Below are 13,022 nucleotides of genomic sequence, written 5' to 3' on the forward strand. Positions count from 1 at the left end.
ACAATTGTTGAAGCCAATATGGCTGCAGCAATCTCTGTGTGAGCCTGAAAAACAAACTCACTTAGACACAGAAGAACAAACAAAGATGGAGAGGCAGGGGCAGCGGGAGCCTGTGAATAAAAGTCTTTAATTAGACCAGAGTGCCATAGAGTGCTGTCTGCATGGATCACGCAGGCTGGGCCTAAAGGGATGAGTATAAAGGGAAAGTCACTTTCAAGCTACAGTAATATAATGGGACCCCCATAGCACCAAGCGGGGGGTAGATGTTTATTTGCCTTATTTCTGTGCACGTACGTAAGTGTTTGTTCCTCCTAACAAAAGTTTCCCCGTGTTGAACCTGTTTCAAGGTTGGCTCAAACAGCTGAAGTCATCAGTGTAAACCATGAGGTCTAACGTGCAACTCTTCTGCCATTATCGTCCTCAGCAGCAGCGGCACAGCTGCACACAAACAGAGCCTCTTGCTAAGCCTGGTGTCATATCATATGACACCAGGCTAAGCAATATGGCTAAGCAGGCTGTTCACTGGGTTGTGAAATTGAAATGCAGCCTTGGTTATTAGACAAGCAACTCATCACCCACACTGCTAGTTCACTGTCAATGGCCACTGTAGCATCAACTAACAACAGAACTCATTTGTTGATTAAGAAGAGCTGTGTAGGCTGTGTGCGTTAATGTGTACGGCCGCTGTTGCAAGTATATGGATCTGTGTGTGTGTGTTGCTTTCACTTCGGGGCCACCTGCCTATACATCACCGAGGCTTAATGAGTGAAATATTCATTGTTAGCAGCAGTACAAATATAAACATCCCCCTGATGAAATACCCCATTTGCTCTAGTATTTCAACACTAAACTGTATTTAAAGGTTGACGATATGACTTCTCCCGAAAAACGAGGCCAAAGCATCTGAAATGCCCCCTGGTGGCTGACTGCAGTGCAGGTCGTAAACCCCAAAGTATCAAATACATTTTTCTCAAAGATGGTTCCTGTTTATTCTGACTCATGATTGGTTGCGCATATGTATGGGCGGGACCTCAACCCCACGTCTCCACACCCCCATGCCTAACCGTGACCTCTATTTTGAATTCCCATAAATGTAATGTACTTGTTTTGAATGTGAATAGTTTTAAAGCCCCCTGGTGGTAATATTGCAACTGCGTTAATGTTCTGCGTTACGTGCCTTAGAAGGAAAATACTCTGGAGCTGGAGATTGGGATGCTAACAGTGGCCACAGACTGCTGATAATTGTTTGCTGTTGAATTTTATACTGAACTACAATATGTGGGACCAGTGCAGAAGCAAGTCCTGAGTGCTTCCTGCTATATAAACATTAGAGGACAAAGACCATTAAAATGGCATTGTTTGTATCCAGGATATTTCAGCTTAATATGTGGATATTGGAAGGAAGTTGAGACACCTTGTCCATCATTGTATAGGATGACAATGCTAATTGTCAGGATCAGGAGTTATCCTGGTGGATGGAACTTAACCATATCAAATGCTGCAAGTTAGACAGACCTGAGTGAGAAGACATTGATTTAGAGAAGGCTGCAGGGATGTGTTTGAAAAAAGAAGTGTTCTGCCCAAGTCAGACTCATTTTGTGTTACAGCAGTTGTCAAAATTTGAGCTTCTCTGTATCCTAAGTAAAAGCATTGGTTTACATAACATACATTTGTAAGTCCAAATTCCCTGCAGGCTCAGTAGAGGTGTAGAAGTGGAGAGATGACACTGCCGCTCAGGTTCTCCCTGAACACACACATTCAAACTCAATAATTCAGAACCAGCAGCTGCCCGACCAGTAACAGATGTCTTTGTTAATGGGTGTGTAATCAATACTTTGCAAAAGTGATCATTTGCAGGTAATTTCCTTTTTTCCTATTTTCTGTTTTAAAGTTTCATCACCCCAATTTATGGAATAGGATTTGGGATGTTTCTTGTAAATGGGTGTCATATTTTTTGGGGTGGATTTGGATCTGAGTCAAAAACTAGGCTTTTTTTTTTCTGTCCAAAAACATCCTCCAATCCAACGCTTGTGGACATTTTCCTCATCCCTCCACTCCACCCCCGACAACAACTACCATTAAGAACTGATCACCGTTATCTCAACACTATACACTGCAGAATCCTTAACTTCATGCATATATTAATTGAGTTATAAATGAGCAGATACAAGAGCATTTCATTTTGACTCATTAACACTATATGTTGTATTTTCCTTTTCCTGCCACCCAAAATGAATTGAAAAGCTGTTGTACTAGTTTTTCTGAAGATTCAGAGTTTTGTAGACGTACAAAGCTGTGAAATTCAAGACACAATGAACGTGTACTTTCACCTTTAGAACAAATTCTGTGTGTGATAAATATTTTAAGAACTTGCTTCCCAGTTGAGAGTCAGTACTAATATGTACAATTGTAGACCACCTTTTTGTAACCTTATAAACATGGGACAGTACATTTTTCAGTGTTTGCAGACAATACCTACATCCATTCCACGGAACTCTTCCCTAAGTTTTTCCTGCAGAATATGATGTTGTACAGTCATGTGTTTTCCACAGTTTACTTTTTGCCCTTACACTTTTTATTTATGGGAATAGATATTTGCTTTATCTGAACCTGGAATAAGTAGTGTTTGTTTTAATATATATAAATATTTATATATATATTTGTTTTAGTTATTGATTAACTTTTTCTACTAAGATTTGGAATTTTATCTTGGAGTTTGTGTGTCTTTTTACAAAACTTTTTTTTTATCTTCTCTTAACTCAGTTGTTTTGAGCCGGCAGGAACAAAAATACTCCCTGCTCTTCTATAATCTAATTTTGGGAAGCTGTTATCTCCGCAGCTCAATGCCTCTGTCTCACTCCGTGCCACACGGGCTGATTCATGTTGCCACATCCATCATTGACAGGCCTCCAGAGAGAAAGGTTAGCATTTAGCTAAAGGGTCTCCAATACATCAGCAGATTAATCCTATTTAAGCTCCTGCTGTGTGTTTGTTGTCCGGTCTGTGAAACATCAGAGGTGATAGTTTCTTAACATTTACCCTCAAATGTCAGTGGAAATATTGATTAGATATAACCGCTTTACACAAGTTTGGCTTAGCTTCCTTCATACATCAATTTTTTTATCTTTCCACTAACATTCCTTCATTTATTTTGGGTAGTTCTCTTAATATGTGTAAGGGAGCAGTTTGAAAGTTGTCAGATGCACAACGTTAAATCCCATGCATCATACCAAACTCTATGCTTGTCTGCAAACAGCCATGTTTCTCAGCTCTGACGTTTGTCAGTAGCAGGTTCAGGAGGTCAGACGTCTTCAGAAAGAGGTTTCACTCATTAAAACTGCCTTATAAGTGGTTCAACATTGGCATTTGACCCAACTCAGGTTGCTGTTTAGTATGTGTGTGCATGTGTGTGAGAGAGAGAAATAGTTTTTTGAGCCACAACTGTCAGTCTTATCCATTGCAACGTCTTCATGGTAATTCATAGTTTTTCTTGTGTTTGAACCCAATCTGGAGGTTCCTATGTGTTATAGGCAGGGGTTAATTTGTGCCGGATCATGCCGGAACAGGATCCGGCACCTCTTGGTTTTGGCCTTCCCGTGTTCCGGGACTTATTTGGGCTGACCCGGTTCCTCTCGTATAGAAAAAAATATGAATACAGAGCTGACAAATCTCACGCTTTCGGCGTGTGACACACATCCAATTAGTCACGCCCAAAAAAAAAAGTGATTTCTTACAAGTGGCCAATACGTCGATCGCGAATGCTGTGTGGGCCGGCGCCGCCACGCCCCCCCCCCCCTGACAAGAGGTCCGCCGCTACATCGTCCAGGGCTCGGGGGGGCGGCGGCGGCTAAAGACACACCGCCGCTGATGTGACGTTTTGTAATAAATCTCTCATTTGATTTTTGTGTTTGCAACTTGTGCAACAAGTTAATTGAGGAGCTGAAGGTGCTTAACGCACAGTACTGGCCCGAGGACGCAGGTGCGCTGTATGGAGAGACTGAGGTGGAGTCGCTTTAACATTACCAACCCGCGTGCAGGCATACGGGCCTACAGAAAACACAGAGACTCGGAGGAAAAGACATCCCCGATGAACTGATGGAGTGACTTGTTGCTGTCAACAGCATTCCTATCGCGAGTGCTGAATGTGAGCGCGGATTTTCGCAAATGAACTTAATTTACACTCCCAACCGTTCCTCTCTGCTCACATCCACCATATCATCTTTACTCTTCCTAAATCTTGTTGGACCCCCCCTGGCTAAATTCAATCCAGTCCAGTCCGTGAGGTCGTGGGTGGCCAAAGGACACAGAACTGCCACAGACACACGCAGTAAAACCTCCGGGAGGAGGAGGAGAATCCGGACATGGTCGTGATGTGGTGTGTTTTGGTCTAAATATGAGCATACTGTCTATTAATAAGCCGCCGAGCCAATCTTTAAATAATAATAATGGAAGATTTATGTGATTTATTGTAAGCTTTGAACTTTTATTTTTTATGTTTTACAAGTTAGATCTATGTTGAGAAATGAATTGCTGACTGTAAGTCCCACCTGTGTTGATGTGGGCATTTGCCTGTGCTGTAAAGCCTAAAATAATTGTAAATTATTGTCATAAAATTCATAACATGGATATTAATTGAAATTAAGGCTTGTAAGTCCCACAGCATTGTCAGTGGGCATTTGCATGTTTTTTTCAGCACCGTTTTCTGTATGCGTTCCGGGACCTTGTGATTTACAAATTAAGCACTGGTTATAGGCCCTGTTACAAATAACGCTATGTTGGAAGGGCTGCAGTCATGTACTACTTCCTTGACCTATGCTGTTGTCAGCCTCTTCTTTTCCCTTGCCAGTGATCAACTTCCAAGGTTTTGCACAACCCATGGGTGGTGAAGATTGTAGAATATACCTGCTTCACATGTTGGTGATTGTGTATCACTAATTTGAAATTAATTCTTATCTCTGTGGTTTCCAAATTTCAAAGACATCACTGGTGGGCATTAAAAAGAGGATCAATCTTGTGTCGTGCCTATGCTTTCTCATATACCCGAGTCAAACACTGGAAACGATCGACATCATTAACGGACAAAGAAATCAGACTTTGTTTGTCTACGATAGTGTTTTAGCTCGTTTCCAAACAAGAGGCCAACTCTGTGCCGCAGCACACGTTTCTTTTAATCTGATCACGAGCGTGCACGCACACACTAAACAGCTACACTACTTCATTCCACTGCCGGCGATGACATTACCATATTAAGTAAAGCCGTTTACAATGGATAATTCTTCAGGCTGTTTGCCAAGGATCCTCACACAATTAAAAGAACACACATAAAACAACACAATGAACCCTCACAAAAACAATACTACATTGTTTTTCATTTTCTCTCCACTTTATTGACAGTGGCAGAGTGACAGTTCATGAGAAACTGTGCAAGAGTATGTATTTCATTAAAGGAAATGTACGTTTCTCTTTAGGTTGTCACATCACATCGCAACTCTAACCTTTTCGTCCAAGACTAAGTAACATACTATATTTAAGACCTTATGCTCTTGTAATTGTAACTGTAAATAAGGGGCTTTGTGCAAGTATGCACACATTTTTTTGTCATCTGTGAGATGGTTTCTCTACAGTTCAATATAGAGTTAATGAGCCAAGACCAACCAATACTCACTGGAGCCGTTGAAAGAAAAAAATAATCTATACCTGTATTTCAGATGGCTTCTTTCATGTTGTTGAGGTAAAGAATGTGGACATTAGCCTGGTCACTGTAGCAGAAAATGGCCACACATAGGAAGTGTACAGTTGAGTTATCCTAGAAAGAAGTTCTTTGGCTTGTTCACAACATTGGTCCAGTGCTAAATGATGTTTGACTTGAGCGGTACATATGGAATATGTTCCATGTTTCTAGCCTTGGCACTCATATCATACAATATACAAGTGTTTGTAAAACGGGGAGAAACATTGCTCAGGTTCACGTTAATTGGCATTATTATGAACACTGCTCAAAAAAGGAAATTATAATAAAATTTGTTGGTAACACAATGACATAAGAACGGTCATGGAAATCAAGTTCATCAGCCCTTTGTAGGCTGGACTCAAAACCACACCGAAAATCAAAGTAGCACTTTTTTAATTACAGGCTAATCCAACTTGCTTGAATTTCATCACGGCAACTCATAATGTGACTCAGCACGCTCCTGCTGATTCGGGGGATGGTGTCCTGTCTGTGGCCCCATATGTAAAACATTCCCTTGTAGGGGGTCGTCTTGCTTTTTCCTTTGTTGCACCTGTTTCATTCGCACCAAAGCAGGTGAAATTGATTCACAGTCACTTGTGCTTCCTAAATGCACAGATTGATGTACCGGATGTATAACTGACTTGGTGTTATAATGAGACCTTTAAGTGTTACCATTAAGTGTTCCCATACGTGACATTTTCTTTGAGTTGCCGTAGAGTTCTCCACTGTGATAATGGTCATCGAACACCCACAGTGGGAGAGAAAATAAATGACTAAGGAGAAACGATATAGGGTAAAGAAAAAGGAAGTGCAAATCAGAGAGTGAAGGAGGTGAGGTGGAGTCACGAGGTTGCTGCCATGGCCTCTGATGTTACTGTTACAAAAGTGACTGTTTACAAGGCAACAGATAATTAAAGCAGCATCTACATCCCCCATTAAGTATTATCTTCAACTACCTCAAGTTATTCCCAAGAACACGAATGTGGTAATCAGAGTGTATGTGAAACTGTCTCATGAAAATGCTCCATTTAAACTGGTGGAGTTGACAGTGAGTGAGGGAGTCAGAAAAATTAGCGGCGACTTGCTCCTGATGCTGCCCATCATGCTCAATTCTTTTCTCACCATCTCTACAGAAAGATTTACTTTCTTTCTTAATTCTTTGACCCCGGCACACTGCGACCTTCACGTTCTGTCAATCAAAGCAATGGCGTAAGGGATTAAATTAAAACGAGCCATGCTCTCTCAAAATGTGACCCGCAGCTACATCTAAAGGTGGAGGGTCACACACAAGTGTCTTTATGGCAAAGGCTCTTCAAATGCATGATTCCGCCAGCACGCTCAGTCATGGGTAAGAATAAAGTCTGTAGACACCTCATGGATGTGACTTTTACTTCTTAAGTCAAGTGGGTGATTACATTGGCAGATACGTGCACCAGGTACTGGTTAATTTGACTGTACAGTATGAAACAAAATTTTAAAAAATTGTAAGAAGTGACTGACAATTGGGACAGGCAATAGCTATTGTCTTTAATGTATATACTTTTAGTTTTGTTCAACTATATTTGGATATTTCGAGGAAAGTTACCAACATACTACAGTTCCCTTCCTTGCATACGATGCCAAGAATACTGTTCTCTAGCTCTTCATGTTTCCAGACAAGGTGATGCTCTCTCATTGGAAACCTTGGCTCATCCAAACTTGTCTGAAAGTACAACGTGTCTGCCGGGGTTAAGAGATTTAAAAATAGAAAGGCAACAGAGACTACTCAAGTGACACTTGTACTCATACATTATCTCACTGCAGACAGCTCGTTCCATATTGACCCTCCTGCTTTTTTGGCAGCACTCCCCCCCGAACAAAAGAAACACTGCAAATGGCGAGATCGCAAATTCACTGTGGCTCAACAAGCACATAAGGTCAGAGGGAATGGACAGTGGAAAGAAAGAGCCTTCAGCCAACGAGCTGGGCAGACAGAAAGTTATGGCTCCTTCATTATAGGATTGCAATCAGTCCACGGATCGATACGTACAGTAATCACCAGGTCGGTGCAGAGAGAGGAGGGTGGAGAAGAATGGGAACAATGTTCCTTTACTTCAGCTCGATGTCAGTGGCCCCACGAGAGACTGGAGACATGGATCCATTAACCTATTCACAAATTACCAATACAGCTAACTAGATGGTTTCACAGGCCGGGTCAGGATAGGGCCTGCAGGCAAGGAGGATACTTTCTAGGTGTTAGTTAGGCTTTAGGACACATAACTTCTATGATCACTACCTAGTGGTCATACAGGGCTCTCGCAACGTGGCATCATCTGATGATACGATGTGTTGGTCTGGCAGATATATTATCTTGTTATGTAGTATCAGTCTATAAGCTAATATAGAGTCTTTTGCCCTTAACATGTGTAACTGTAGTACTCAAAGTGGACTTTCTAGGTCATATTTCATCTTTTCATCTGAGCGCGCAGCAGTGTTTCAACACCCATGCTTGCATTTTGTAACATAGTTGACAACACAGGAGACTCAATCTAGAACAAGACAAATCTGGTGCTCAAGCTCAATTTAAATCCAGTTTGAATAACAAACACTGTCCATACATTAAGTGAAGTAAAGTGTCATATCAAGTACTCATTGAGGCTGGACAGAACAGAACTATATGTGTAGCAAATATCTGGCCTAAATCTTAGCACACAAATACGTACACAGTTTGTGCTTGGGCAAAAGTATAAGCTCACCAGCCTCGCTGAAAATAAATCTTCAAAGCATCTTAACCACAACCCTCTAAATAAGAATCTAAAGAATCTACAGGTTTATAGCAGTGCTTATTAAGCTATTTGTACATTCCTAGTGACTGGCAGCAAATTCCTAATTTGGGGATGACCCTGCTGCAGTCCCATGATGCCCAGCACACTGCCACTCCGAGTGTTTGGCCTTGGAGACAAATTCATTGGACTTTGCCCGAGCTCAGAATCCCACATATGTTTCTGTGAAGGACAGCTGACAGTTCGGATTTATGAGTAAGGGAAACCAAAAGGGTAAAATCCATGAGGAGTGAAACCTAAAGCAGGGAGGGGCCATCAATCAATCATCCAACCTCAACAGTTTGTACCCCCCTCTCCACCCTGCTCCGCCGAACCCTGACACTAGAACTCGTCTAACCTTTTAAAATCTACAAAATCGGCCTTGTACTCTCTTTCTGCCCGTCTGTTGCCTTGAACCTCCCTCGGTTGCTGCCTTCTTTCCGTCACGATTTAGTTCACTCTTCATCTTTCTTCTATCTTCTATTTTCCTTCGATCTATTTATGTCTTACTGTTTGTTTTTACTCATGCAGTTGCGCGGGATTTCTATGTGAGCATGTTTGCATGTGCAAGTTCTTTAACACTGGCAAAGCGTTAAATACACAAACAAACTTTTGTGTGTGCCTCTGGGGTTACGGCAGGACACCGGCCTCTGTCTGTGGATCCAGCAGGCTTCTTTGATTCATGCGGCATCAAAGCCGTCACAGGGCCCTGCCTTTTCCCTCTCTCATGTCCCTGGCTCTCCAAAGCTGTCGGATACCGTCTCTCTGGGGCGGATGGCACTCGTTGCGAGCTAATAGAGTGTGACTGTACATGCACACGTGGAAGAGTGTGCGTGCACGTTTGCAGGAGCGGCGAGTTAATGTGACGTGACGAGAGAATTTGCCAGCATGTGGTCATCTAGATTTTGGATATTTTCACACACACTTGTCTTGAACCCGTTCTCTCTTTTTTTTTCTTTCTCATTCCTTCTAATGCTGCCTAATTACCAATATGTAATCCAATCGGCCAAAAAGCTGCATGTTAAGGTTCATTATGCGTTGACTAATGCACCACACAAGTTTGGATGGAGCTATTCATGCAGCTCATCTTATTAAACCTGTTCTCTCTCTCCGTCTGAGCTGAATCCAATTTAATAACGCATGCTGCACTGCACTTTTATTACTGTAATATCCACCAAAGACGAGCCTAAAATGGCACTTTCAGGGCAGCACTGAGAAGCACAGACTGTATTTGTGTCCTCGTGACATTGCATCACTATTGAAGATGCTGTGTTTTTCCAGGTTAGGGATACTTGTTATAAATTCCCTCGGATCAAAACGAGTGAAGCTGTTGCAGGGTTGTCAGGGCTGCACGAGCACAATATGTAAATCGGGTCGGAGTGTGTGTGACGGTCCACCAAGTCAATGACATTGATCCCACTCAGGCTGGAATTCAAGACTCTTCCTCTGGCCTTCCTCCCCCTCACGGTTTAACAGTGTAGCATGCAGACATGTTGCACCCCCGCAAGAACAGAGAAGGCCAGGGGTCTCTGAGGCCAGGCCACTTGGCATCTCAGCTGCAGCAAAGTGCTTATCGCTGGTGATATGATTGGTCCATGTAGGTTGTACTGGAGGTGGAGGTTATTGAATCTATATTGTATAAACCACAACGGCTGAAGGGAGTAGGAGAAAGTCGAAGGTCCAATCAGGAGTTTTGGAGGGTTATTATATTTTTCTTTCAAAGAAATCAGATGTCAGCGAGAGAGTAGCACTTCAAGAGCCGGCAGCGGTTTGGGGTTTGTGTTCAGATGTCAAACCCCAAACCGCTGAGCGTACCAATCTGACGCAACGAAGACGCAGTCTATGAAAGGCACCATGAAAGGCTGAAGCCAGCAGGTACATGTGGGCAGTTGGTGAACACTGGCTTTCCACATTAAAGCTGTTAGATCACTCTGACTAGATTCAGTATCCTTCTTTGACCCCTAAAACTACCCGGTACTCGAGGTCACCTCACTCGGCTCAATGGCATCTAATACCAGAGGAAGTCGACATTTAATTAATAATAAAGACGCTGTTATGGGTGGCTACATTTCAAATGAGTGATTTCTGTAATGTAGTCAGGGCCTTCCGTGAGGTTAATTGAGACCTTGACAGCACTTTAGTCTGCGCTTCGTGCTTGTGTGTCTTGTCTTACCTCAAGCTACAGCGCTCGGCTCTTGGGTTTTGTGGAAGGAGATTTGATAGTGAAAAGCGTGTGTGCGCTGAATGTATGTGTGTGTGTGTGTGTGTGTGTGTGTGTGTGTGTGTGTGTGTGTGTGTGTGTGTGTGTGTGTGTGTGTGTGTGTGTGTGTGTGTGTGTGTGTGTGTGTGTGTGTGTGTGTGTGTGTGTGTGTGCATGCAATCACAAAGAGTGGTACCGCGGGAGTGAAATGATGAGATAGAAATGTACAGGAGATTTAAAAGGAGAACCAGATGTATAAAGACAAGCACATATTCACAGGAGCTAAAGAGGTCTCAGAGAAGGAAAGAAAAGAGTCGTTTTCTATATTAGTTTTTGTGTCTTGAAAGCCGAAGCTGAAGTGATCTTCTTTCCCCCCCTCTGGGAAACTAGGAGGGCTTTTTCCAGTGCTCCGCAGTGTGGAGCAGGATCACGGCTTGTTGGAAATTACCTAATCCGAATTGCAATATAAGTATGATGAGTGTTAGGATAACATAACAATGTATAACTGGCTTGTCAGTGTTGTTTGTTCTCCCACTTCTGCCTTTAAAGTGAAGAGCAAAAATGATAAGATTGTGTTGATCTCAGAGAAAACTTATCTCGGCATTTTCTTGGCATGGTGACAGGACGGACTGGTGCAGCAGTCTGTCCCCGTCCCCTCCTTTTCTCTCCCTGATCCTCTCCAGCTTTATCTCCCTCTCTCAGCATTCTGCTCATTAAACAGACATAAACAAAAGAAGGTTATTTTTTCCACTGTTTACCGCTTGTGTCTCTCCGTCGCATTCGGCTCAATCTCGCTGAGCTCACAGAAGCAATCGCAAGCTGTTTGTTGCTTACTGTTAACAGCCCATACTTTGGGAGGGGGTCCAACTTTAATACATAATTGAAAATGGTTGCTGTGGTCCATTTGCCGCGCTTTTATTCTTCTTCCATCAGCACCGCCAGGAGGCTGCTCTTGGGGGATTCGCTTTTCTCTGTCCTTTTTTCCCTCCCTGGTGTCATTTTCCCTCTCCATCTATTCTCTCTCCTTTGATGCCTTTTTCCGATGACAATTCACACTTCAGTTGAGATTGGTCTAAATTTCGATTTCAGCCAAAATGCTCTTTTAAGTAGCTGTCCCTGTCTGGAATTCCATTTGTCATTCACTTCCTCCCTTTTTTCTAACTCTGTAAATGTTTTTCTTTTATGTGAGTGCATGCACCCATGTCATGTTGATGCGTTTGTCTCGACGTGAGCTCTATCATCCCCGTTAATGTCCCAGAAATATAGCAGTTAGCTGTTGTCACTTTACAAAGCACTTGTATTGCATGGCCGCTCACTAAAGCTCCCTTTCCTTTTCTTCCATGCGGCTGTTATTCCTGAAATTGGTCTTAATGAAATAGTGTAATCAACTTATGCAGGCTACCGCACAGTCCGTGGACATGTCCCAGTACAAAGTGCACAGCTATCAAACTGACACAGGATTATCCATCACCCCTCTTGTCCTTTCACCTGGGATTGCTCCTGTGGCGAACTCTCTCCCTCATGAGATTTGGCTTTCAATCTGTCTGCCCGAGGACCACCCCCCCTCGGCTGGCCCCCGCCTCTCCCTCCAGGGAAATGCACCGAGGTCTTGGAGTGATTTTGCTGTAATGGAACTTCAGGATAAACTAGATTTGATGATCCGCCCATACAGGAGGGCCCCTGCCCCCCCTCCCCAGCCCTGTCCCTCGCCCTCCTCGTGTTTCAGCCCTAAACCTTATTACCTGGGTCTGATTCTCCAAACTGAGCTCCCTTGGGAAGCAGAGGTGGGGAGGGACAAACGAACAGGAAGTGGAGTGTCACTTCAGATCACAGTTCACGTCGGGGAGCCAGTTGATTTGTATCACCCTCCTAGTTGAGGAAGAGTCTTTTGAGAGATCTTGTTGCTGTGCGGTGTTGTTGTGCCTCAGTGCTTTTTACCTCTAGAAACAGATAATTTGTACCAGGCATCTTGGGATTTGTAGTGTTGAGTCCATGAACAAGCCTTGCGTCTGTCATTCTGCCTAATTTAAGATGCAACTCTATTAAGATAATGCAATTAGAATCATAGAAAAAGGTAAGGAAAACTACAAAGAGGCTTATTCACGAGTTCTCCTCGCTCAGTGGCTTCAGTATCAACGCTGTGATTGAGGTGTCAGTGTTATGAATGCTGCTGCAACAGGTGTTTGTGAAGTTGCTGTCAGATACACACTGTGTCCTCCCCGCTGCTGTTCGACTGCAGCTGTTTGACACGTGTCCATTGAACAAATGGGCTGTTTTGACTGATAGTGTG

General features: G+C 43.0%; 1 protein-coding gene across 3 annotated transcripts in view; it reads left to right on the forward strand.

Annotated features, from left to right (window-relative positions):
- The window catches only part of nrxn2b (neurexin 2b), a 533,986-nt gene that overhangs the window by 176,036 nt on the left and 344,928 nt on the right, over window positions 1–13,022 (forward strand). The window contains exon 6 of one of the 3 annotated variants that reach the window (XM_061066075.1): window positions 6,065–6,082. The exons of the other annotated variants lie outside the window; for them this stretch is intronic. Within the exon in view, the coding sequence (XP_060922058.1) occupies window positions 6,065–6,082 (18 nt within the window). The remainder of the gene's footprint in view (window positions 1–6,064; window positions 6,083–13,022) is intronic. 3 annotated transcript variants of the gene reach the window in all.

The sequence above is a fragment of the Limanda limanda genome, chromosome 22 (assembly GCF_963576545.1).
Source record: "Limanda limanda chromosome 22, fLimLim1.1, whole genome shotgun sequence".
NCBI lineage: Eukaryota > Metazoa > Chordata > Actinopteri > Pleuronectiformes > Pleuronectidae > Limanda > Limanda limanda.